Source organism: Lolium rigidum, chromosome 6, assembly GCF_022539505.1.
Source record: "Lolium rigidum isolate FL_2022 chromosome 6, APGP_CSIRO_Lrig_0.1, whole genome shotgun sequence".
In the NCBI taxonomy this organism is placed as follows: Eukaryota; Viridiplantae; Streptophyta; class Magnoliopsida; order Poales; family Poaceae; genus Lolium; species Lolium rigidum.
In genome coordinates, this window is record NC_061513.1 from 63,029,797 (window position 1) to 63,056,766 (window position 26,970).

A 26,970-nucleotide genomic window follows, 5' to 3' on the forward strand; every position below is an offset into this window, starting at 1 on the left:
CTTGTCACTTTGAGACTTGTCGTACCGTCATCACGCACGGTGACAGACACATCAACGAAACAAAAAGGTCGTGGGAACCATGGTTTCGGTTCCCCTAACTCTTTTCCACCTCTATCGAATCTTCTTAATAGTACCGTGGTAATCACTGTTTATGTTTCGAAACAAAAATGTATATGAGCTAAAGCGACTTGGGGGTCTCGGTGTTTCATCCTTCGGAATCTCGCTCCATTATTGTCCTGCTGCCCACAAGGACTCCTGTCATGGTCCGGTGTGGACCCAATGTGCGTCGCTCGAAAATGCTAGACATGCCCACCTATTATTTTATTGTAAATTTTGCTCACATCATGACGGCGAAGATTTAGGCCTTTATTGAACCACGGCAGCACATGTCCACCTATTATTTCATTGTAAATTTTGCTCTGCTCATGACGCTCGAAGAATTAGCCCTTTACTGGACCACCGCAACACATGTCCACCTATTATTTCACGTGTCTAAGAATTGTCTTTTTGACTAGCAAGTGACATCAGCTTTTAATTAGTAATTTTTTTGCATTACAAATATGTATATATCATGCATCTACAAATTACTCTTGCATTTGGCAAAACAATTAGTGAACACTTCTTTTTCACGATTGGACGTAAATATCACTAGTTAATAATACATGCAAGCTCCTCACGAGGCTTGATGGTGCTCCACCGTACCCCGTGCGTGTCCAGGAGGATTTTGTATATTTGATAGTAATTGTCTTGTTCGGGCAACCTCGTGGTAATCAGACGTGAGAGGGAAGCACCAAAATGCAAATACCTGCTGGAGCATATCCGTGTACATGTAGTTCTAGCCGACTATAGCATGCATGCTAGCCTGGCCTCCTATGCCAGCTTTTATAACTTGTCCATGGTGATTTCACAAAGTGTTGGTTGCTGGTGATATGATCAACCCCGACCAGATGCATAAAGTAACCTTGTCATTGATCATGCTAGTGGCGTGGTGGATTTGGGAGCATCAGAACAAGGCGGTCTTCGACAACGCTTAGTCCTCAGTACCCACGTTAGCCGACACGATTAAAGTAGAATCGAGATCGTGGGGAAACGCGGAAGCATGGGTGCTTATCCATATTCGCCCTTAGTTAGGGTTTTGTTCTATGGCGCGGTGTTAGTTCATTAATGGGCTTGTTGTACCATATAACCTTCTTTTTTATCAATGCATCAAAACACAATGTTTTTGCGTTTTCGCTAGAGAGAAAAACTAGTCGGCGCCCCTCGACTTAGTGATCAATTCATTAACCATGGTTCATCGCCGTCAATTTTAGATGGCATGCAAGTTGACAAAAATGAAAATAACCTAACAACAACTAGTTAATTTCATCTTTGTTATCCTTGTTAAGGGCGAAGATGCCAAAAGTTTAGAAAGGCAATATAGTCATTATGTGAAGGAAGGTGGCGGCGAGGATCTTGCCGCTCTGCGGATCGCGAAGAGGGCTTTATTGTCCTCAGGAGATGAGGGCGGTGTTGAACCGACGACAAGGAATATGCACCGGTGGTGCTCGCCATCCTCGTTGGTGTGATCTCTATTACCATGTCTTCTTTCTGCGATCTCGTCGTAAGCACCTTGCTTCGTGTAAGGTGATTTCTTTTTCTTCCCTTGATCATCATGATATATATGGTTCCATTTTTCACCACATGTGCAGAAGTATCAGTATTTGTGTTCTGCTCACAATAAAATGATGTGCGGTTCACGTCATCTGGTTTGGGCATGGTTGGTTAATTAATTTGATCCATCTAAAAACGAATCAGCTCCCAAATTACATCTCTCCCTATGCTCAACGGGCCAAAAGCCCAAAGCTAACATCACGACATTGTCTCCTCGATCCCGTTCCCAGCACGCATACCTCATTAATCTCTCGTATTCCCGAGACGAGACCAACTCAACCAAACCCAAAAATCTCTCTCCCTGGATTCCCCCTTTCTTCCATGAATCGAACCCCAACTTCGCCGCCGTCGTCGCTCCCCGCCCCCCGCCCGCAATTCCTCCACGCCGGCCACCGGCCCCGCGCCCGCGCCAAGCCATAGAGGCGGCTGGCGTCAAGGACCTCCGCCCAAGGAGGGGCCGTCGTACGAAGCGTCTGGAGCTGGGCGCCCCTCTCCCGCCGCCTCCCGCACCGGCGCCTTCGACCTGGGCTCTCCATTCCTGCGCCTCCCTTCCCGCCTCGACCCACCAGCCGTGGAGGCCATGGCGACGGCTCAAGCAGCAGCAGCGGGAGATGGACGACCTCCTCCGCTGCGCCCTGGACGTCGACCTCACCCGTCTCCCTTTTGTGAGCTCCCGATCACATCTCATCTTCCCATCCATACCTCGGATTTTTGTCATCTTGCTCATGTTCCTGCACGTTCTTGTAGATAACTATAAGGAGCTCATGCTTCTATTGCCCCCCACCGTGTGTGCCAGGGGTCGGATGCGCCGCTGGTCGGCGCGCACCGAGATGGCCATCCCCATCCCAGGTGAGCTCCGTGTCAGTCGCGATTCTTGCCCTTCATGTTTATATGTGATAAGGAGCAATTTTGGAATCGTATTTGTCAAGTAGCTACATTACTTACATTGTTCCAAGTCTGGACCGTATTCTATAGTTTGCACAACATGGCCAGACCTGTTTTTCATTCCTTTTCCCACTCTAGATTACCACTGAATGGCCAAAATTTTCAGGCATAATGTACTATACTTTTCAGCCTACATTTATTTGATTTATAGTCCCATTATTGGAACACTGACATGGATGGTATTCCACTGCAGAGAAAGTGGAAAAGAGAGGTGGGGGAGGTGATTGCGTGCATGGCCAACAACAGGGGTGTTGCCTCCTAATACCTTTCACCTCTGCCCTTGCTGCCGTGCGATGGCAGTAGAGATTGCCTTCCTCTGCGTCTCCTTAGTTTAGGTGAGTTCTTCTTTTTTTGCTTCTCCCCTTTCTCCTCCATGTGCTCTGCTTCTGTTTCTTATTGTGTGATGATCTCCAATAGTTGAAGCTGATATTTTACTGCCACTATTTGGGTGGGTGGATGGTCTCCGTTTTGGTCTTCCAACAGAGTAAAAAAATGCATTTCTATGAGCCTGTGTTTGCCCCAATTTCTCGTTACTCAAATAGGAAAATAGCAATTTCGTTGGGAGCTGGCATTGCCTTTGTGTTGTCACCATATTTTTATTTGAGATGTAATCGTCTAGTGCGATGCAAAGCACCGAGTTTTTTTTGACATCTAGCGCATACGTGCTTTTCGTGGGAGTTGAATGAGGGCTTCATACTTTTCTGTACTTGGCTGAATATTCCAAATCATATTAGTCAAATAGCTTGATTACTACTTACACTCTTTGAAAGTAAGAACAATAAATTGTAAGAAAAATCACAAGTCAAAATTCCTTTATAAGCTATAGCAAATGAGCCACAAGTCCTTGCGTTTTGTTGTCCCAAATTGCATCCAAGCAAAGTCTCCCATTGTTTATTTGTTTGCTGCAGTCTATTTCATAGACCTAGTGGCTTCATGTTCGCTATGTGTATGAGATGCAGGTTCTCTTCGTGGTTTTGCGCCTCTTGGTCTTAGGGTGTATTAGCCTGTGTCACTACAGAATCACTTCCCAGCTGAGACATGTTGACCCTGTACAAGCAAGGCTCAGATTTTATCATGTGTTTGGTAGCTCAGGTGACTTCATACATGCTGATCCAAGATATTTTTTGGTGGCATGTGTATGTTCAGATATGAGTTATTGCACACAAGTCCAGCTTTCTTCCACACGGGACCTTAAATAAAACAGTAAAAAGCAATCAAGTCTTGAGCCATGGTCTCCGCTCGCCTGCAGCCATGGTTCACTCGCATGCTTTGGGGCTGGGCTGTGAGACTGTGGGGAGGAGCTGCAGGCTGCACAACGGCGTTGGAGCTCTGTGGCCAGCGCTCGGAGCAGCATACGGGAGCCACCCGCGGCGTGTTGTAGGTAGTTCGCAGGACGAAGATGCAGGCGGAGGATCTTGGGACGGAGCTACCGTGTAGGCTGGGTACGGGGAAGGAGAAGGAGGGAACTCGACGGAGTCGGGGGCGAGCGGTGTTGGGTGCCTAGATCTCGTGAGGGAGAGAGGGGTGCGGGCAGGCTGCTCGGGGGGGGGGGGGGGGTTCCGGAGGGGTGAGGGAGAAAGTTTTCGGGGTGAGTAGCAAACCTCGATTTGACATTTTATACTCAGCCTTGCTGAGAGCTATTTTCGGGGTGGGGTGGGCAGTGCCCAGAGGAATAACACGGGCTAAGACTGAAATGTTGGGTGTAGTCTGCAAATCTGAGCTCCCCTGACATACAAAACATGCCCTTAATGTTTTAGGCGAGCTTCTGCTTCCTCCCTTCTTTTTTCCACGTGATTTGTGATACCTGCTGGTATAGGTTTCAATGCTCTTGCTCTTGTATAATGTGGCTGGTTGCTCAAAATTGTCTCATGCGCATTACTTGTCCTTCATATTCGTCTATTGATGGAGTTGTTATTTTGATTTCAACATATATAGTTGTTTGGTTGCGCTTCCGATCATTTTTTGTAATTGCTCATTCATAGTACTGTCTTGACCTTTTTGGTCACTCAACACTATGGTTCTGATATGGTAACTTGTGCTCATCCATTGCACTGGCTTGAACCGAAGGTTAGCTTTCAGCTGTGATAAACAGATGCAGCAACTTTGGTCTTAAGCTTCAAAATAAACCTTTTTTATCTTTCATAATGAAAAATTAAATGTGACTATGGTATTTCCTGATGGAGGATGTGCTCTTTATGATTGGTACAAGTGAGAAAAAGTAGATAAGCTTAGGCTAATTTTGTTTCCCTAAGATCTGGTACACCTGGTTATTGTCTGTCAAGTTGCGGTGCTATTTAGTACTCCATAGTCATCACTGCTTGTGGAATTTTTGTGGGCCAGTTCAGTATGTTATAACTATGTTGCTATGAAATAAATCTTAACATACGTAGTTGTTTGCATGTGATTATGCCGGTCGGTGCTTGTAGAATGTATTACCATTTGATTTCCTTATGTTCTAGAACTAATACAGTTTAATTTCTGTATGCAAGATGGTTATAATTACATTTCCTTTGGAAAATTTTGATTTTTGAATAACCGAACGCTAGTAGCACTACATATATAGGCAACTATAGCATTGCATAAATAGGCAGCAGTAGCACTACATACCCATTTATATGTATTTCTAGTATCTTGCAAATACTAATTGACATGTTATTTTTCCTAAATATATTCTGCAGGTTGCTGTCAGCCTTGAGGCAGCGTTGATGATGGGCGGCAGTGGGTTAAGGGAAGGCGACTTGCTCTGCATGTAGGATGTCAGGACAATGACGGCTGCTGCTGGATTGTGCTTCCAGCTGCCTTTTCTTTCGTTGACAGTGCTTTCTCTTTTATGTGCATGGTGTTGCCCTACTCACTAGGTTGCTGGAAGTACTTATTGATTGCAGATGGCATGTTATGTACTGGTTTGTGGTTTATTGGGAGAGTACTATATGGTACTATTAGTTTTGAGAGCGATTGGAAAATAGGTACCACCTTTGTGGTTGTGATGTAGTTTGAAACTAGAGTAAACTCTATCATTTTGGTTTTCTTCAAGTGTTGAGTCCTGTGTTATATTCTTCGAAATGGTTAGATCTATAGGAGTCATTTTCTGTACTTTTTCTATCGCATTGTTGTTGGTTTTGTGGTTTTCTGCCGATGAGTGAAGTTGTTGCTCTAAAATAGGTATGTTCTGCACATTGGTAGGTTCATTAGTGCTACACAGGTAAGATGCATGATAGCTTGAGATTAGCTTATCTAGTTTTATGATTTGACTTCAACTACACACAACAGTTGAGGTTGAAACATAAAATGTAGCCAACATGTATTTGCTGCTTTGTTCTGAATTATTCCTATGCTTATCACTGGTTTTATTTCTTTGTTATGAATTATTCCAGTGTTTAGCACTGTATGTTTACAATATACAAAATAAAATCAATTTACTGTAGCCAACATTCACATCTGTTTTGGAGTTAAACTCTTAGTTGTGTTTTTGGAAATAATATGGAGATTACCATCTGGAAGTTAAACTTTTAGTTGTGATTTTTATCCACTGCTGCTAGTTATTTAAACTATTAATATCCTGGTACTTAGTAAATATGTTACTATTTTTTTGAATCATTTCTGATTATCATACATATGAACATATGAATTCCCCATGTGCTATGAAAGGATCAATCTTCTCATGTCCTGTGTCTACACTAGATTACTTGTACTGAGATGATATTTCCGGTACCAAATTGTTCCTTCAGGTAGCAGTAGTAACATAGCCACCCTCTCGTTCTCTTTGCATCTTTGAAGGCTCTCTCTGGACTCTTTTTACATGTTCTCTTCATTGCTTTAAGCATCGTAGCATAAATCTAGCTACTTGTTGGTATTGAGTATTGACCTATTCTTGATTTATCTGCCTTGCCTGCTTTCAATGCTCAGATTAAGTCAGCCCGAGGTCATGAGCTGAGCTGGCACCCTCTTTTGATATCACAGTTAGAACATATATTGCTCATGTCTTGTTGTTGCACATGTAACTCAATCCGATTCATTCATTTTTTCCTTTTGCTGACATTTCTCATTGATTTCTTCTAGTTCATCACACCTAAGGTTTAGGCATGCAATCACACATGTAGTTGATACTACCGGATTTTGATTTGTAGTTGATACTAGCTGCTGGATAATGTTTACTCTACTGAAAAATATCTCCTCTTGATTACTATTTGATACTAGATGCCTTTAACTCTTGCGTCCAATGAGGAATCAATGACCAAATGCATCTCACCATGGCCGCTGTTGTGCAACATCTCCAGGTTGTGCATGCAAGAATCAAGAACCATCGACAGGAGGAGCTGTGGTTGGCGTACCTCTACCTTGAGGAGGAAGGATGAATCGACCCGGTTCTTGTGCTGCATCGCAAGTGGTACTGGTGTGGCACCCTTGCTGCCAAGGGTCACCATCGATGCTCCGGTCACTGACTGCAACGACGCTGCTTGTGTCACCGGAGAGGAGAACGCCGTCTTTTCCACAGCTGCCACATCGTATCGCTGTTTGAACGGGGACGACCATGACATCGTCAAGAAGGTGTGAACACTTTATGCTATATTGCATATTATAGTAAGAGAAGTTTCAGAGTATATTACTTGCTACATTCCAAAATTACATTTGCTCACAGGATTATTTTTTCTAGTTTGCACAGCCACCTGTTCCTGCTCTTTTCTACCGTGCTAAGCATTTCCCATTTTTCTTCACGCTCTAGTTTACTTTATGCTGGATAGAGAGAGAATATATCATGTACACAATACAAGGGTTTTAGAACGTTATACTAGCTTTGTTCACGCAACACTTGACATTGTCGTTATACTTTATTTTGCCCTAGGATTTACATGATTACGCCCTTATAATTTATTTTTGGATTGGTGCTTCATGGTTAGATTATAACGGTGTGGGCTTCGAGCGTTCCTTTACATGATGCATACAAAATTTTGTGTTTGATCTGCATTTTCACCAGAATACAAGTTGCATTGTCCACTATTTGATGCTCACTTAAGGTTATGCATGGGTGAAGTACTTCTGCAGTTCATGCGTCTTTCACCAATTGTGTCTGAATGAACAGAAGTTTAAATTTTTAGTCTTTCACCAATTGTGTCTGAACAAAAGTTGATATTTTAGGGTACTGGAGGAAAAAGCATCTACCGCTTCACCTTTAATGATGAGAACTTCAAATGTATGTGTTACAGTAAACTAGACGCTATGCACGCTTCAAATGCCATGATAGCTGATGATTGCATATCATTTAATGTTCTTAGTGGTTCATACTGGACCTTCTGCTTGACTGCTTACTTCTTGCGTGAATATTCTTAACTTCTGTAGGTGAGATGCATCTATTTTGTTGCAAAGCACCTGATGGATCTATCTTTGTATGGGGTAGCTATTTAAAACCTGATACAACCTAGTTGTTGTGTTGTTGATTATCCATGCTTATAAATAGTAGTACATCAGCCATATTTCTGTAGTGTTGCATCATATTCTAGAGTTATGAGCTTGGCTAGGTACTTATGTGGTGAAATACAAATTTTATGTTGGATAGCTGACCGTATCATTTTACTTGATTATTGGAGATCAAACCTCCTCTGTTCTGTTTGATCTAGTAAGTCTTGTAAAGAACACATTGTATGCTATGCGAGCTATATTTGTCTATCTACTCAGAATGAAGCCTGAATTTTTCGATTATGTACCTTATGCAAGTGATGTACTGATTCTGATGTGCAATGATTATGTATTAGCTCTATCTCATCACATCCCCCACTGAGTTCGATTCTGTATTTTGCACGAAAAAACTCACTGGTTTTTATTGCCCCCTTCTAGAATTTGATGGTTCAGTTTGTTTGGATGAATATGGTGCCATGCAGCTGATGAGATACGAGTTTATAGGTAATTTGTCTCTGAGGAAATTGTATGATTTCATTCTCTTTTTCACCTTGGAGATCTGACGCCTCCCCTCTCAATGATTCTTTTACGTTCTTAGTACTCCTTATTTTACTTTTGGTTTAATGGGCCAGAGATGAGATGATGAATCATATTAATATCCCTAATGGTTTGATTGGCTGATATGATGGCATAAATACTAAATGAATCTTATCATCTCATTTCCACGAGAAAACAAATGTTTTTTGCTTGCCTTATATATCTTCGCCAATTGTATATTCTTTCCTGTTGCTATATTTGGAGGAGCATTGTTAATGTAGATGAGGCCACACATGTTTTATGGGTAATTTGCGTCTAAGGCATCTATGCGAACACCTTGGATATCTTATGCATGAGAAGTGCTTTCTTTTTAATAAACTTTTATTGAGAATTATCCATGCTTAAGTTGTTCTCTGATTATTTAGTTATTGTGTGTAGCTACATTTCTCTATTGGTTTCGATCTGATTTTTTTAAGAAACATTGATAGCACATCAAGTGAATGAATGCATATTTCTTAATATTTCCTGTTCAAAAGCATTGATGTTAATTAATGAAACTACTAGTACTACTACTATACTTACTAAATGTACATGTTCAGATTTCTGAAGTTTAGGACTGATGTGGTGCTTGCTTACATTGTACCAGCTTCGGAGAATGGTGGTACATGCAGTGGCAGTGATGGGCGTCAGCGATTGGTTCATGTCCGACAACAACTTGCTCTTACTCAGCTCAGACGATGCTGGGTATGAGAACGCCTACGGCAAACCCCTTCTCTTCTCTTTAAAAAAATCACTTCATCACCTCTGTAGGTTGGTAGCTCGATGATGGCTAGTCCATCCTGTATTTTGCAGCCATCTATTTATCTAGTGACGCGTCTCCTGTCCACGGCCTGAATAATTAATTGATGTTTTGTAGTCATGCGCGCTACTTGTGCATGCGACGATGGAGTTGTTATTTAGATCTCGACATACATAGTTATAGTTTGCTTGCGATTCCGCCGCTGCTCGTGTAATGTACAAACGAATACACTCTTTTGACGAATGCATTCTTCTGTTCTGGAACTTGTACACTCTTAACATCCATTGATTGTGACTAGCATGCTTTAGTTGTAGATCAAGTTGATGATCCTTTAGGTGGCCTCAAGAGGACGCCCAATTGTTAAATTTTGGTTCTGAAAGAGGAGAGTAGCATCTAATTATTCATCTTTCATGCCTTTTGTTGCACCCTCTCATAAAAAACCTTTCCCTTTAGGGCTTGTTCAGTTTCAGCTGATTTGAGGGGGATTGACGTGTATTGAGCTGGTGGTTTAAACCCCTAGCTAGGGGTTTAACCGAACAAGGCCTTAGTGGGGAATACGACGCATGTGCTCTGCTGTCAAAACCTTTAATGGTTCTACACAATATGGAATTCTTTCCTGTTATCTGGTGGCACTAATTGCTCTAGTTACTGTTGCATAAGATTCTGGACCTGACTTGTATTACTTCAGTTTTTCTTGCTAGTCTTGTTCATACCCATGGCAAGATTGTAAAAGATTGATGTGCGTGTTTATCGACTCAGGTCTATCTAGTGCAGCTAGTTGTTGGAGCAGAATGGAGGCACTAGGTTCTGGTTTAAAATCACCATGTTTAATTAGTGCGTCAGCCACAGTAAGATATCAATTTGGACCTGTTTTGATGTATATTCTGGTCGTCTATTCTATATTTGCTTTTCCACAAAGCTAATCATTTTCTATGATCACCTTTTTTTCTAGTGAATGAACTGTGTGCCTGGTGTGTGAGATCTATTAGTTTCTATATTAGACATAACAAACTGATTTTGTCTCGGTTTGGCAGGGCAGAAGGTGATATCTTAATTGCGGTGCTGGAGCATGTGAAGGTGCAGCTGGCATCCCATCCATGTGAAGAGGGAGGACATAGACGGGATGCTGGACTGGGTGAGGGTGCTCGCCTAGAGTGTCTCGGAAGAAGGCGCCATGGCCGCTGGATTGGCGGATCGGTACTTCTGGCAGTGCGGGAGGCGGTGGCTAGGAAGAGGGTTCGGCACGCATCGACGAATGGCCAGTTCTTGCAGGTGATTCCGGTACTTATAGAACCTGTTATTGAAAAATGTTTTAAAATTCATCTGTTGAATCATTGCATATGTAGACATTAATAAGAATTGAATCTTCTTCTTTGACTAGTCCATATTGTAGATTTCCTGCTGTTTACGTTCTGGAAAGATCCAGTGTGCTTTATATCCGTGTGTGTTGCGTTGCTTCAGGTTGAAGGTTGAGGTGCTGATCTGGGCATGAGCATTTTATCCATATTATCCCTGGTCTATTCGGTTCATGTTTCAATGAAACCCAACCTAGTTATTTTCGGTTTGTTCATATTTATGTGTTCTAGAGAAATAGAGAACACCAGAAAACTAGCTTTAGATATTCATGTGGTTCAGTTCAACAAGACTGTAGATTGATTACTCATGTCACGATTCATCAATTTCTCTAGTCTTATATATTTTGACAAAACAATCCATGAATTCTTCCGGACAGGCAGCATAACATGTTATTCTTGACGATGTCAAGCATCCGAGATGAGCTTAGTTTCTTGCTTTGCCAAGTATTACTCTTCCGATGTTAGGAGCAACTATGGAGTCATTGCCACCTATTAGATTAGAACCATCTGTTTGTACCTCGGAAGATACAAACAACTGTGACTGCATATTTAGTGATTAGACTAAATAAAAAATGGAGATGCGTGTATGATTTTTTATATCATTCTCCATAAAATGTTTGTATCCAATATTTGGCAAACAAGTACCACCTTTATGGTTGCGTTGTAGGTTGAAACCCGAGTCATCGGTTGTTTGGGTTTCTTTGAAGTACTGATTTCTGTGTTATATTCTTGGAGATGGTATAGCTCTATAGGTCTCCTTTATGTATTTGTGGTTTAATATTTTCGTTGGTTTTGTTGTTTTATACAAGATTCAAATGGTGCTAGCTCATCTAAGGCTGTTTTCTTTTTATTGCATGCTTTGGTACTTCTTAAATCACAAGTTTAGTCTTTCTTGAACTTGGTTTTCGTCAGGATTATTACTTAAAACTGTAGTTTCTAGGATCTTGGTTTACTGTCTAGCCACACTGACTTAAAACCAACGAATAAGTTTTGAAGCTGAATAATTACTAGTCTAATGTTTCATATACTCCCTCCAATCCGAATTAATGGACTCAACTTTGTGTAGTTACGGATGGATCTAGACGTGTTTGTTAACTAGACATATTTCAAAATTAGATAAAGTTAAGTCAATTAATATGAATCGAAGGGAGTAGAAGAAATGTTGGTCGCATGATAGAAGCTAGACAGTGAATACCAGTTTAAGTGTTTGAGATGATTCAGCTGCAAATATGATGCACTATCCGCAAGAAGGATTGACTATATAAATAACATCAACAAATATGGGAAGAAAAAATACGTGTAGGCAGTTCCTATTTTTGTGTACAAAAATGCTATCATCTTATACATATCTTGATCATTGTAAGGACTAGCCACAACAACATCACATGCCTTCATGTTCTTTAATGTTGTGTCTTGTTGCATTCGTTCGGTATCATTATTGTCCATGCAGAAGTGCTGCTTGTTGAAACATCTAGGTGGAATTAATTCTAATTTTGAATGCATGTAGTCAGTGTATGTGCCAAATAGCATTAAGTTAAACAAAATTTTACCAGCGGAATATCTTTTTATGAAGACAAATTGTGCTCTCTCTCATAGGTTAAAACATAAAGCCAAAGTCAAAATTAGTACATAGTTTTCTGTAAATATTCAGTCACAGATGAATAGAGGTGTACTATGTCAAGAATAGGAAGCGACTATGCCAGGAGTATTGCTAGCTAGTTAGGATCATATGGCACTTTGACTAGCTAGTGTTTTCTTTCATCTTCATAGCTACTGCTTGTACCTACTTTTTCGAGCAACCCAGATCATCTCATGCTTCTTGTGTACTTTGATAGTTTGACTAGCTAGTAGCTAGTGCTTTTTCATGGATGTGTGAACCTGGGTGCTTCTTCTTTTCTGCAAGTTGTGCTTCTAGGTTTTTAGTTTTCATCAAATTTAACCTTACCATGAGCCTGAGTTGCCTGCTCTTGTTCAAGTCCTTAACTTGAACTTCTCTATTTGTTATTGTCTTGAGGGCTATTGTGTACATGATTGATGTTGATATATACAGTTGGAATGCAGGACCAACTCGATGAGAAGATTTTCTAATGTATTTTCATGGTAGATATTGTTGAGAAAATTCTGACCATGGTAGAGGCTGCTGATGGATCATGGTGGAACCTGATAATATCGACACATGTTTCCAGAGGTTGGCAGTGAGCTATACTCATGATCATCTAGCCGTCGAGCCTCGTTTGAGCATTGGTAGCCGGATGAGATGCTAGATGGAGCAGTCTGCGGGTTGCCATGGCGCTCATGTAGGGGATGCTCATTTTGCCAAGCCGGCCAGACTTGCTCTTTAACTTGATGGATGTTATGTGATGTTGGTCAAGCTAGATGTGTGTTCATCGTCAGCTCTCCAAGGCTATTTTTGATGTATGGTATTTTGAGATGGACATGGTAGTAGCTAGCTATTGGTTGGTGTCGTGTTGTGTTCTTTTTTTTAATAACAATCGTGTTTTGTTCTTGCGGCAACCTCGAGTCAATACTTGGATCTGATCGGTCGATGTGTAGGAAGCTAGCTAGCTTATGCATGGTGGGTTCATACGAAGGGTATGTGTGGTAGATTAACACACATGAATGCAAATCACCAGAATGACAAGCAGAACGCGGTAGCTAACATGTATGTTGGCTTGTGTATTCATATATATACAGAAATAAATCTAGAATTTCAGTTTGCTGTTCTATCTATGATGCTAGATTGTAGCGTACGTACCTGATGAAATCGATTCTTTTATATTTTGTTGGTCGAAACCATTACGTACCTGATGAAACCGATTCTTTGATATTTTGTTGGTCGAAACCATTACTCCCTCGATTCCGAAAAATAAGGTGTTCTTGTTTGCCGTGTTTTTTCTTCGACTAAAATTTTCTCCATATATGTAAAGATTGTTGGTATAAAATTAGAATCAACAGAAAGTGTTTTTCAATACGAATACAACGATACTAATTGCATACAATATAATCAAGATTTTGTTGCTCAATTTTTTGGGGTCAAAGTTCGTCTTTGCAAAGCGTGTGCGGATTATTCAGCGAAACGGAGGTCGGAGGTAGTAATCATCTAGATGACGGAAACAAATTCTTCGGCTGAAGCAAAGGTAGAAATGTGTATTGAAAATTTCAATTCACCGTATTAGGAAGCAGGGAAACTTATCATATTTATCGAAGAAAACAAAGCAGGAAGGACGATTGCTGTGTTCATCCAACGTAGCCGTGCATTAAGTAAGCATCGGGAACAAACATAGTGGGTTGATACCAAGGGTATGTGTGGGTGCAAGAGAGTTAAGCAAAGGACGACTTGTGTCATTTCCGAAACATTTTCTCCCACCTTTTGAGGAAGAAGCGGGTGACCATCACTGGTAGTAATTAAATAACGTGGGTGCAAGAGAGTTAAGATGAAATCCATGTCATCAATCCGTGTCACTAGTCATCTACACCGTTCAACCTCACCAGATCGCTGGTTCCATCCAACCTCACCAGGCTAGCAACAAAGGGAGAACAGAAAACTGCCTTTTCCCTCCAAACAACGTCTTAGCCTTCCTGTCTATAAATATGAGATGGGGTGCATCCAACGCGTGCGTCGCGTGTGACTTAGACTTTGACTCTTGCTCGGCGAGGAGAGGAGAGGAGAGGAGAATGAGGGCCATGGCCGAAGATGCAGAGGTACTTGGTGAGGCGATTCGACCGGCGGCCTTGTCCGTGATGCAGGTAAATCATCGCCCTATTTTATTGTTTGAATTGGTTTCGGTGACCCATTCTCCTTATCTCTCTTTAGATTGACCTGTTTATTTCGTCATCCTCATCTCCATAAAATGTTTGTATCCAATATTTGGCAAACAAGTACCACCTTTATATATGGTTGCGTTGTAGGTTGAAACCTGAATCATCGGTTGTTTGGGTTTCTTTGAAGTACTGATTTCTGTGCTATATTCTTGGAGATGGTATAGCACTATGGTTCAAAATTAGTCAACAAGGCATTCAGCCATTGGTTTTGGTGTATTTTATTTTTTGAGAATACACCATGAAAGGCGCATCTGGCCCCCGTGGTTCGACGCCACGATATGGACGGAGATGTCGACGACGGGCAGGGTGCTCAACGGTGACGAGAAGGACTTCTTCGTGGCCCCCACAACGGTGATGCAGACGGCGATGAAACTGCAAACAAATTTGCTGCCTAAATATTTGTACTATAGTGGTTTTCACCTTACAACAGCTTGGGAAGGAAAGCCACTCCAGAGATGGTTCAGAACTAGGCAGTTAGCTATGCCTAAATTATTATTCACGTACAGAATGTATATGTGTATGGGTGAGTCCATGAGAAAATTCAGAACCATTTGTGTGGCAGTGGCTAGGATGATTTATAGATGATGGTAGCACTTACAATATAAATTTCCCATTTGACAATTCAGAATCTCTGCTGCTTTAGCCTTGATGATGCCAAGATGCCTCATACGTTTGGCCGTCCCTCCTCCACACACATCACCTCTGATTTTCTTAACATGAAACTGCAAACAAATTATTACCATCTGTTTGATCATCACCATACTTCTCTCGGGAGAGAAATTATGGGCACCAATAGATATATAGGCTTACAGTAGTAACTTAGCACTTACCACCCAGAGTGTTCATCGTCATTGATCTGTACAATAGTCCTCCAGGCTGCAACATGTTCTGCTATTGAAGCTCTGATACTGGCCTCAAGTCAATTCAAGCAAGACGAAACTTTGCGCACAGTGTTTCAATGACAAATTCCAATTAATGAGCTGTCAGATTATAGTATGTCAAGATTGGATGACGAGGGTGAGCCTGGATGAAGATAGAAAAAGAAGAAGAGGAATGGCCAATTCAATTCACGAGATGTAATCCATGAAAAAAGAGGTGAGAGATGTAAACATATTCAGTTTATAAGGTTTAAGGACCAAATCTTGAACTGGACAGTAGTTTACAGACCAAAAGGCTTTTTTATTTATCTTTAGAAAATGAAACTGATCTTCGTGTATGTATTTTTTTAGGAATTTGTCCTCCAATGGCTTGAATGGTGATATATCATCTTCTTTCGCTAACCTCAAAGCTCTCCAATACTTGTATGTTTGGATTTCTTGATTTATTTGGCTTATTTATTTATAGTTTTCAGCAACATACGCTTTACGAAAATAAATATATTATTTCTTTACCTTGCAGGGATTTGTCAAACAATAACTTGATAGGCTCAATTCCAGATGCCCTTTCACAATTACAATCATTGACATTTATGTAAGTAGGGCAACAATAAACACAAATTAGCTAATTACACATTGCCTCGTACGCACATACATTTATTTACACAGTGAAACAACAACACATTGCATGTATGTAATAACGAGATCAATTAGTTCCAGCAAAGGTATATATAGGCAACTCTCAGGAAACATTGACCGATTTACTAATTGACTGATCATGCCACCAACATCCTACTGTATGCAAGGTTGGAAGCCAAGATCGCCGATTTTGGCTTGTCCAAGGCCTTTGACCAGCACAACGACGCCTACATTTCTACAAATACACTTGTTGGTACACCCGGGTACGTCGATCCGGAATACCAGGCCACTATGCAACCAACGACTAAGAGTGATGTGTACAGCTTCGGCGTGGTGCTTCTAGAATTAGTCACAGGGAAGCAGGCCATCCTTTCGGATCCAGAGCCCACAAGCATCATCTATTGGGCACGGAGGCGACTGGCCCGAGGCAACATCGAGAGTGTGGTGGACGCGCGCATGCACGGCAATTACGATGTAAACAGTGTGTGGAAGGTGACAGAGATTGCCCTCAAATGCACCGCGCAAGCGTCGACACAACGACCCGCCATGGCTGACGTGGTGGCACAATTGCAGGAGTGCATCGACCTCGAGGCAGGCCGTGCTCATGGCTTGCACACCAGTGGTAACAGCGGCGAGGACTCGAGCTGGAATTATAATGCTTACACCAGTGCGCAGTCGGCTGATGTGAGCAACGATACTACATTTGAGACAGAGCTCAGAATGCCTACGGTGGTCACAGATCCAGGTCCAGCTGCACGTTGAAGAACTCTTCGTCTAGAACCAGCTAAATTGTTGTTTTCTTCAATTCTCTGTGAGAGATTGTTTAGCATGTCGTTATCTACTATGTAAGTTAAGTGCAAATGGAGCAGTACTTATAGGTTGACAACTGGTGTCCTAATATTTATATACTCCTACAATGCTGCCTAAATATTTGTACTATAGTGGTTTTCACCTTACAACAGCTTGGGAAGGAAAGCCACTCCAGAGATGGTTCAGAACTAGGCAGTTAGCTATGCCTAAATTATTATTCACGTACAGAATGTATATGTGTATGGGTGAGTCCATGAGAAAATTCAGAACCATTTGTGTGGCAGTGGCTAGGATGATTTATAGATGATGGTAGCACTTACAATATAAATTTCCCATTTGACAATTCAGAATCTCTGCTGCTTTAGCCTTGATGATGCCAAGATGCCTCATACGTTTGGTCGTCCCTCCTCCACACACATCACCTCTGATTTTCTTAACATGAAACTGCAAACAAATTATTACCATGTGTTGATCATCACCATACTTCTCTCGGGAGAGAAATTATGGGCACCAATAGGTATATAGGCTTACGGTAGTAACTTAGCACTTACCACCCAGAGTGTTCATCGTCATTGATCTGTACAATAGTCCTCCAGGCTGCAACAGGTTCTGCTATTGAAGCTCTGATACTGGCCTCAAGGCAATTCAAGCAAGACGAAACTTTGCGCACAGTGTTTCAATGACAAATTCCAATTAATGAGCTGTCAGATTATAGTATGTCAAGATTGGATGACGAGGGTGAGCCTGGATGAAGATAGAAAAAGAAGAAGAGGAATGGCCAATTCAATTCACGATATGTAATCCATGAAAAAAGAGGTGAGAGATGTAAACATATTCAGTTTGTCTTGCAGACAAAACATCTCCATGAATAAACTGATTATGAAGAAACAAGGAAATTGGAGAAATACCTGGTAACTTAGCAGACCCAAAAGAGTTAACCTGACAGAGTACCGTAAGAACCATTTGAGAACACTCCGCAGCTTCCGCATCAGTATCCACAAAGATATCAATAGTGCAGACATACTAGTCACTGATACTTTCAATATGTGTCCATGAAGCATGGGGATTGATAAGTTCACAACCATACCAATCTCTCTTCTCTACTGATTGATGTAGTGGACATAACCCAACTCACAAATGAAATATCAACTTTCAGCTAGAAACGACAGAGCCAGCAGGCAATAGCAGAGAACAAACATCCAGTTAGACACAATGATACATGAATGACCAGCTTACAATAAATCTTTGTTGGTGGAGTATGCATTTTCAAAATTCAGTACGCTGCTCTTGGTTCAAGCAAATATGAATCTAGCAGGCACTTCTCCTCTGCAAGCGGCTGCATAGTCTTGAGCGAGGTGCGGTGCGGCTTCACTGTGAGGGGATATGTACTTGTCCAAGAGTACCTTCTCGGTTGCCTGGACAATTGTATAGTACCCCAAATTGTGATGTAGCAATCCCTTTTCCTTTAGAAACTTTAGGACATAGTACCGGGGCCTGAGCCGGCCCTGCAGGCTAAGACAGATCATTACGGGCCGGTGAGCAACGTACGCCGGTTCCAACCCCACCTCAGAGATAAGAAACTCCGATTTGCTCTGCAGCATGTCCTTGGACCTGGTGAGCAGCAGCGGAGCCTTAGAAACAGCAATACGCACCTCAGCATCGGACCACCTGAACGTCTTCTTCAAGTGCTCCGCTTTCGCGGAGATCTTCTCCTCGCCGAGGAATGCGAAGGCGTACAGCGCGTGTCTGAACATGGGAGAGCCAGGGGACACGCCTAAACCTTGGGCGCAAGCCACCAACACCCGGACGCGCTCCGGGTTGGTGGTGAGCATCCTCGGCATACCTATGCTCAGCTTGGCAATATCAGAGTCAGCTAGACCGCAGTCCCGCAGGATCGCGACGTTGGGCTTTATGATCCTCTCGAGGCTGTATGTGAGGAGACTATTGCCGGATTTCAACGCTCGGAGGAGGTTCTGGTAGGAGCCGTAGAGCAGCAGGCAGTATTGTAGGTTGGAGACGACGTACCTACGGCGGAAGCTGGATGGCACGAGCGAGAGGAGGCGCGCGATTTCTTTATTCGAGTCATTACTTGGATCTGATCGGTTGATGTGTAGGAAGCTAGCTAGCTTATGCATGGTGGGCTTGTTGTTGATACGAACGGTATGTGTGGTAGATTGGCACACATGAATGTAAATCACCAGAATAACAAGCAGAACGCGGTATAGCTAACAATTGATGTTGGCTTGTGTATTCATATATATACAGAAATAAATCCAGAATTTCAGTTTGCTTGCCTTATCTATGCTAGATTGTAGCGTACGTACCTGATGAAACCGATTCTTTGATATTTTGTAGGTCAAAACCATTACTCCCTCGATTCCGATAAATAAGGTGTTCTTGTTTGCCGTGTTTTTTCTTCGACTAAAAATTACTCTAAATTTGTAAAGATTGTTGGTATAAATTAGAATAATAGAAATTGTTTTTCAATACGAATACAACGATACTAACTGTGTATAATATAATTAAAATTTTGTTGCTCAATTTTTTGAGGTCAAAGTTGGAAAGCGTGTGCGGGTTATTCAGCGAAAGTAACATCTGGGCATGGGCAGCCCGGCCCGGACGACCCGGCCCGAAAATCCCGGGCCGGGCCGGGTCGGGCTTGCACTTCGGGCCGGGTTCGGGCCTGAAAACTGAGCCCGAACGTCGGGCCGGGCCGGGCTCGGGCCTGCGTTTTCGTGCATTTTAGCCTAGTCGGGCCGGGCTTCTCGGGCCGGGCCGGGCTTTTTGATCGTTCGGGCCGGGTTCGGGCTTAAAATACAGGCCCGACGGTCGGGCCGGGCCGGGCTCGGGCCTGACTTTTTACCCGCGGGCTTTTTTAAGCCCGGCCCGAAGCCCGGCCCGGCCCGAACTTTGCCCAGGTGTAAGCGAAACGGAGGTAGTAATCATCTAGATGATGGAAACAAATTCTTCGGCCGAAGCAAAGGTAAGAAATATGGCCAATTTTTTTTAATTCACCATGTTCAGAAGCAGGGAAACTTAACATATTTATCGTTGTTGAAGAAAACAAAGTACTGCTGTGTTCATTCAATGTAGCCGTGCATTAAGTAAGCATCGGGAACAAACACTTTCCTGGAGATACGAAACATTTTCTCCCACCTTTTGAGGAAGTGGGTGGCCATCACTACTAGTAATTAAATAACGTGGGTGCAAGAGAGTGAAGATGGAAATCCATGTCATCAATCCGTGTCAGTAGTCATCTAGACCATTCAACGTCACCAGATCGCTGGTTCCATCCAACCTCAACAGGCTAGCAGGAAAGGGAAGAACCGAAAACTGCATTTTCCCTCCAAACAACGTCTTGACCTTCCCGTCTATAAATATGAGATGGGGTGCATCTAACGCGTGCGTCAGAGGCACTTGGTGAGGCGATTCGATCGGCGGCCTTGTCCGTGATGCAGGTAAATCATCGCCCTATTTTATTTGTTTGAATTGGTTTCGGTGACCCATTCTCCTTATCTCTCCTTAGATTGACCTGTTTATTTCGTCATCCTCATCTCCTTAGTTCATCATTAGCACGTATCCTCAGGTAGAAAAGTTGAATCGAGCTGCTTTGTTTCTTTTGTGGCAGCAGCGTGAGGGGTGTGTACGTAATCGAGTAGTTCTTTCAGTCAGACGAGGAAAAGCAGATGAACCGGTGCAGTAATACCTTTGCACCAGCGGTAATTCATGTAAAGTTGCTGCTAAAAGAAAGAGCAAAGTGGCCATCTACATTGTCGTCCCAGTACTTGTCATTGTGGTGATAGTATCTGTGGCACTAGTAGCCTTTTGCCTGCTAAGACGGCGGAACCAGCAGCGAGGTGAGAGTGAGGCCCTTTTCTCCATGATTTAGCTATGGCACATCAATATCCAGATGTGGTATGTATCAATTTATGAATTTCCTATGTCTACATGAAGGATTGATGAACAAGACCACAATAAAGCCAGAAAACGAGGAAGAAATGTCGACGGGCTATGGCGATGACAGTGATTCGCTGCGGCTAGTTGAGAACCGCCGGTTCACGTATGAGGAACTCGATATGATAACCAATGGCTTCCAGCGAGTGCTCGGCCGGGGAGGCTTCGGCAATGTCTACGATGGCTTCTTACAGGATGGCATTCAAGTGGCAGTGAAGCTACGGTCTCACTCCTCCAATCAAGGAAACAAGGAGTTCCTAGCAGAGGTACCATGATACCAAACTCTTTTAAATGCATGGAGTGTTTACTGTATACATGTAGGTGTTCAGTTTTAAGTGGAAATCGGCGGTTTCGATATGAAAATTTATGTGCTTGTGCAGGCTCAGATTTTGACCCGGATTCATCACAAGAACCTTGTCTCTATGATTGGTTACTGCAAGGACGGGGAGTACATGGCACTTGTGTACGAGTACATGGCCCAAGGAACCCTACGAGAGCACATTGCCGGTATGTATACAAAGTTTATTTCACTTTAGAATGGTCATTAAAATGGTGTTTTGGACTCCGAGAAAAGATTAGAGCATATGAAAAGTCTAGCAATGCAAATATGCGAGTCTGGTTCATCTAAACTACCTACCGGTCATTGATTCAGAAATCATGGTGTTATTTGTATTTGCAGGAAGCAACCACAACGGAAATTTACCATGGGGAGAGAGACTTCGAATTGCACATGAATCTGCACAAGGTAAACACCACTCAACTTCATTTTTGAAACAAAGAAGACGCCACTTTTCAATCTTCAAAGCCACACATGAAACTTATAGTTGTCTGGTCATGTGATGTGTAGGGTTGGAGTATCTACACAAGGGGTGCAATCCACCCCTTATCCACAGAGACGTCAAGGCCACCAACATCCTACTGAATGCAAGGTTGGAAGCCAAGATCGCCGATTTTGGCTTGTCCAAGGCCTTTGACCAGCACAACGACGCCTACATTTCTACAAATACACTTGTTGGTACACCCGGGTACGTCGATCCGGAATACCAGGCCACTATGCAACCAACGACTAAGAGTGATGTGTACAGCTTCGGCGTGGTGCTTCTAGAATTAGTCACAGGGAAGCAGGCCATCCTTTCGGATCCAGAGCCCACAAGCATCATCTATTGGGCACGGAGGCGACTGGCCCGAGGCAACATCGAGAGTGTAGTGGACGCGCGCATGCCCAGCGATTACGATGTGAACAGTGTGTGGAAGGTGACGGAGATCGCCCTCAAATGCACCGCACAAGCGTCGAAACAACGACCCACCATGGCTGACGTGGTGGCACAATTGCAGGAGTGCATCGACCTCGAGGCAGGCCGTGCTCATGGCTTGCACACCAGTGGTAACAGCGGCGAGGACTCGAGCTGGAATTATAATGCTTACACTAGTACGCAGTCCGCTGATGTGAGCAACGATACTACATTTGAGACAGAGCTTAGAATGCCTACGGTGGTCACAGGTCCAGGTCCAGCTGCACGTTGAAGAACTCTTCGTCTAGAACCAGCTATATAATTGTTGTTTTCTTCAATTCTCTGTGAGAGATTGGTTATCATGTCCTTATTTACTATGTAAGTTAAGTGCAAATGGAGCAATACTTATAGGTTGACAACTGGTGTCCTAATATTTATATACTCCTACAATGCTGCCTAAATATTTGTACTATAGTGGTTTTAACCTTACATCAGCTTGGGAAGGAAAGCCACTCCAGAGATGGTTCAGGACTAGGCAGTTAGCTATGCCTAAATTATTATTCACGTACAGAATGTATATGTGTATGGCTGAGTCCATGAGAAAATTCAGAACCATTTGTGTGGCAGTGGCTAGCATGATTTATAGATGATGGTAGCACTTACAATATAAATTTCCCATTTGACAATTTAGAATCTCTGCTGCTTTAGCCTTGATGATGCCAAGACCTTGTACGAGATTTGGTCGTCCCTCCTCCACACACATCACCTCTGATTTTCTTAACATGAAACTGCAAACAAATTATTACCATCTGTTTGATCATCACCATACTTCTCTCGGGAGAAAAAATTATGGGCACCAATAGATATATAGGCTTACAGTAGTAACTTAGCACTTACCACCCACAATGTTCATCGTCATTGATCTGTACAATAGTCCTCCAGGCTGCAACAGGTTCTGCTATTGAAGCTCTGATACTGGCCTCAAGGCAATACAAGCAAGACGAAACTTTGCGCATAGTGTTTCAATGACGAATTCCAATTAATGAGCTGTCAGATTATAGTATGTCAAGATTGGATGACGAGGGTGAGCCTGAAGATAGAAAAAGAAGAAGAGGAATGGCCAATTCAATTCACGATATGTAATCCATGAAAAAAGAGGTGAGAAATGTAAACATATTCAGTTTGTCTTGCAGACAAAACATCTCCATGAATAAACTGATTATGAAGAAACAAGGAAATTGGAGAAATACCTGGTAACTTAGCAGACCCAAAAGAGTTAACGTGACACAGTACCGTAAGAACCATTTGAGAACACTCCGCAGCTTCCGCATCAGTATCCACAAAGATATCAATAGTGCAGACATACTAGTCACTGATACTTTCAATATGTGTCCATGAAGCATGGGGATTGATAAGTTCACAACAATACCAATCTCTCTTCTCTACTGATTGATGTAGTGGGCATAACCCAACTCACAAATGAAATATCAACTTTCAGCTAGAAACGAGAGAGCCAACACCCAACAGCAGAGAACAAACATCCAGTTAGACACAATGATACATGAATGACCAGCTTACAATAAATCTTTGTTGGTGGAGTATGCATTTTCAAAATTCAGCACGCTGCTCTTGGTTCAAGCAAATATGAATCTAGCAGGCACTTCTCCTCTGCAAGCGGCTGCATAGTCTTGAGCGAGGTGCGGTGCGGCTTCACTGTGAGGGGATATGTACTTGTCCAAGAGTACCTTCTCGGTCGCCTGGACAATTGTATAGTACCCCAAATTGTGATGTAGCAATCCCTTTTCCTTTAGAAACTTTAGGACATAGTACCGGGGCCTGAGCCGGCCCTGCAGGCTAAGACTGATCATTACGGGCCGGTGAGCAACGTACGCCGGTTTCAACCCCACCTGAGAGATAAGAAACTCCGATTTGCTCTGCAGCATGCCCTTGGACCTGGTGAGCAGCATCGGAGCCTTAGAAACAGCAATACACACCTCAGCATCCGACCACCTGAACGTCTTCTTCAAGTGCTCCGCTTTCGCGGAGATCTTCTCCTCGCCGAGGAATGCGACGGCGTGCAGCGCGTGTCTGAACATCGGAGAGCCAGGGGACACGCCTAAACCTTGGGTGCAAGCCAGGAACACCCGGACGCGCTCCGGGTTGGTGGTGAGCATCCTCGGCATACCTATGCTCAGCTTGGCAATATCAGAGTCAGCTAGACCGCAGTCCCGCAGGATCACGACGTTGGGCTTTATGATCCTCTCGAGGCTGTATGTGAGGAGACTATTGCCGGATTTCAACGCTCGGAGGAGGTTCTGGTAGGAGCCGTAGAGCAGCAGGCAGTATTGTAGGTTGGAGACGACGTACCTACGGCGGAAGCTGGATGGCACAAGCGAGAGGAGGCGCGCGATGTCTTTATTTGAGAGGCCGATTCCGGTGAGGCCAAGGACGACAGGGGCCAGGGTCGTCTCCACGCCGGCGCAGAGAAACTGCGGGTCCTTGGCGACGAGGGCAGCGACGTCGGCGGTGGAGAGGCCGAGAACGGCGAGGAAGGCGAGGACGGCGTCGGGGTTGGTGGGGGACTTGAGGTGGGAGAGCTTGGTGGAGGCCTTGGCGACTTGCGCTGTGGTGAGGCTGCAGGTGTCGACGAGGTACTGCTCGACGGAGAAGCAGGGGCTTGGGGAGGCAGCAGGCACGGGCGCAGCCGCTGAGAGCAGTCGGTGGAGAGGGGAGGTGGAGGAGGCGGCGGGAGAGGAAGAGAGGAGACGGGTGAGGATGCAGCTGCTGCGCAGGCGGAGCATGGCGGCGCGGCGGCGGAAAGCGGGAGACTTCAGCTGGGGTGTGCCGAACATAGATAGTACGTAATGGGCCTCAATTTTCATGGCAGGATGGGCTCCCATACACGATGGCCTCCATCACGACTTATATTTCCTTCTTTATAATTAACAGAAAAACCCTTGTTTGGAGTGGGTATCACTAGGGAAGTGATTTCGTTTTGAACTTCGAAAAGTCCCCGGAGAAATTGTCGTATTACAGTACTTTGCAGCGGATTCCATGTGGACAAGTATCTTCTATATCACCATAACTCTCACAACTTTGTTTTAGTAGCATCAGATAAGTCCTACTCCATGTGAGATTCAAACAATTGTTGTAGCTTCATTCCATGAAAAATTCATAAAACTGATGTATTCATCTAGAAATTCATACAAGTTGCAAGCCCTAGTATGAACTGTGTGAAGTTGACAGCGGATTATGCATACAACTGAGGGATTCATCTGGAAATTACGCTTGCACGGTACATGCAAGCTCTGTTACAAAATGTGTAAATCTTAACCAAGTATTATCAAAAGTAAATAATATATTTGATCTAAAATAAAGGTAAATAATCTACACAAAGGTACTACTAGCTGATTTGGAACCAGCATACTACTACTTGGGGGCTCTGGCACAAGCGTGGCCTACTCGGCAACTCCTTCCAGGCCGGCTTCGATGACAATATCGACACAAAAGATGCGGATGCAGCGGATCACATGCGGATTACAATTTACAACGAGAATTCATGTGCCCCATGAACGGTACCTGTTCTCGAACGTATTGCTGCACACCTTGCACACGTACCACATGGAGTTGATATTTCATTCCTCCTTTGGTTTTCACATTGTTTTTATACTTCACGACTGAAAGTGCTCATTTTCCCATACCATAGGGAAAGCTGGGGTAGGCCGGCATTAATATTTAGTATGTCTCAGTTTTAGGGAATATGGCTACTCCCAACACTTTGCTTTTGAAACGAGGGCAAAAATGTCGTCTTATCTATTAATTAAGAAGAGGGGCCTGGTTAATTAGTGGAAAACCAGATAAAAACCATACAATAAGGAAAAAAGGCTCAGACGGACACCAACACCACAGGGCATCGATCACCCACTCACATCACAAGGCGAATCTCACTTCTAGAACACGGAGCTAAGGAAAAGCAAAAGGGAAGCACCAAAGCCATGCAAGGACACAAACAAAGAGGACAAGCCGAGGAACCAAACATAATCAAGCAGATGCAGACGCATTTCCCACAATGCCACTCTTCTTTTATTTACACTTGAGCGACTTTACCTTCCGGATGCTAGACCCAGGGAAGTCACCCACCTTCTTCTTGCTTTAGCCTTTGATTTTCGTCCCCGATAGAAGGCAAGCAATCGCTCTACCCAATCTAGGACTAGCAGCCTCAGAGTTGCTGAGCAAGTCGCCAGGGCCGGGCCGGGACTAACCGGGGCCCTGTGCGAAACTTTATTATGGGCCCCTGTATCTCTAGGAAAATAGAACTAATAAATAATTATACAGTGTGTATATGCTTCTTATGCCTCTTATAGACGTTTAAATTGAAAAGCTAATGTCTAGATTCTGAACTTGTGATAAGTTCATCTTAATATCTATTTTAAGAGGAACATATAGTTTCCATAGCAAGTCTGACCACATCTAATGATTTTGATACATTTAAACTGTTTGGATTTTAAAAATAGAAAAAGAAAATTTTAGAATCTCAAAAGCTTATAGCATATAAGGCCATTCCAATAAGTACGTGTACATAGATAAATCTATTGTAAGAACTATCCCCTTGGGCGTCCCTAGCTGGCGCTCGCGCGCCAGATTCTTAATGCGCGATCGGTTTCCGACAACCTAATTAGGAAAAACCGTGTTTTCCTTTCTGACAGGTAGCTTTCACATAGTGCATGTCTCTCCTTTCATGTAATTAATGTTAATAATCAATGCATGCAAGTTAGCATGACAAAAAGTAGAAGGCATGCATGGGATGGACCACCTTTTCTTCTCTCTCCCCGCGTCACGTGCATTCCTAATTAGCATGGCTAATCACCGCATGCAAATTTAGGGTCACCTGTAGAATATATGTAGCAGAAACCATTGTTTAAAATGATTTATCTTTCAAATGAACGCTTCGATTTAAG

General features: G+C 43.2%; 2 protein-coding genes, 1 long non-coding RNA gene, 2 other non-coding genes and 1 pseudogene across 9 annotated transcripts; 5 read left to right on the plus strand and 1 right to left on the minus strand.

Annotated features, from left to right (window-relative positions):
• Positions 1-2,204: 2,204 nt before the first annotated feature.
• LOC124667767 lies at positions 2,205-13,406 on the plus strand. 5 transcript variants are annotated; one of them, XR_006991393.1, is made up of 9 exons: positions 2,205-2,315; positions 2,398-2,499; positions 2,789-2,930; positions 5,274-7,143; positions 8,428-8,493; positions 9,173-9,270; positions 10,085-10,173; positions 10,360-10,597; positions 12,742-13,406. It is a non-coding gene; the product is annotated as an uncharacterized LOC124667767 (long non-coding RNA). The 5 variants fall into 5 exon arrangements; XR_006991395.1 differs by lacking the exon at positions 10,085-10,173 and having other exon boundaries at positions 9,173-9,336; XR_006991394.1 differs by lacking the exon at positions 10,085-10,173 and having other exon boundaries at positions 12,731-13,406.
• LOC124668846 lies at positions 8,463-8,560 on the plus strand. Its single transcript, XR_006991919.1, has one exon. It is a non-coding gene; the product is annotated as a small nucleolar RNA Z101 (small nucleolar RNA).
• On the plus strand, positions 8,622-8,706 carry LOC124668856. The gene has a single exon (XR_006991926.1). It is a non-coding gene; the product is annotated as a small nucleolar RNA Z102/R77 (small nucleolar RNA).
• On the plus strand, positions 8,799-8,883 carry LOC124668850 (annotated as a pseudogene).
• Positions 13,407-20,535: 7,129 nt separating the features above from the next.
• On the plus strand, positions 20,536-22,304 carry LOC124662705 (probable LRR receptor-like serine/threonine-protein kinase At1g51820; the record flags this gene model as incomplete). Its single annotated transcript, XM_047200511.1, has 5 exons — positions 20,536-20,683; positions 20,781-21,046; positions 21,161-21,287; positions 21,460-21,525; positions 21,628-22,304. Coding segments are annotated over 5 exons (1,284 nt in total), but the record flags the coding sequence as incomplete, so codon positions are not given.
• Positions 22,305-23,454: 1,150 nt separating this feature from the next.
• On the minus strand, positions 23,455-24,813 carry LOC124668164. Its single transcript, XM_047205349.1, has one exon. It carries the CDS (start codon positions 24,811-24,813, stop codon positions 23,647-23,649), a length of 1,167 nt encoding a protein of 388 aa, XP_047061305.1. The 3' UTR covers positions 23,455-23,646.
• Between the last annotated feature and the right edge of the window lie 2,157 nt (positions 24,814-26,970).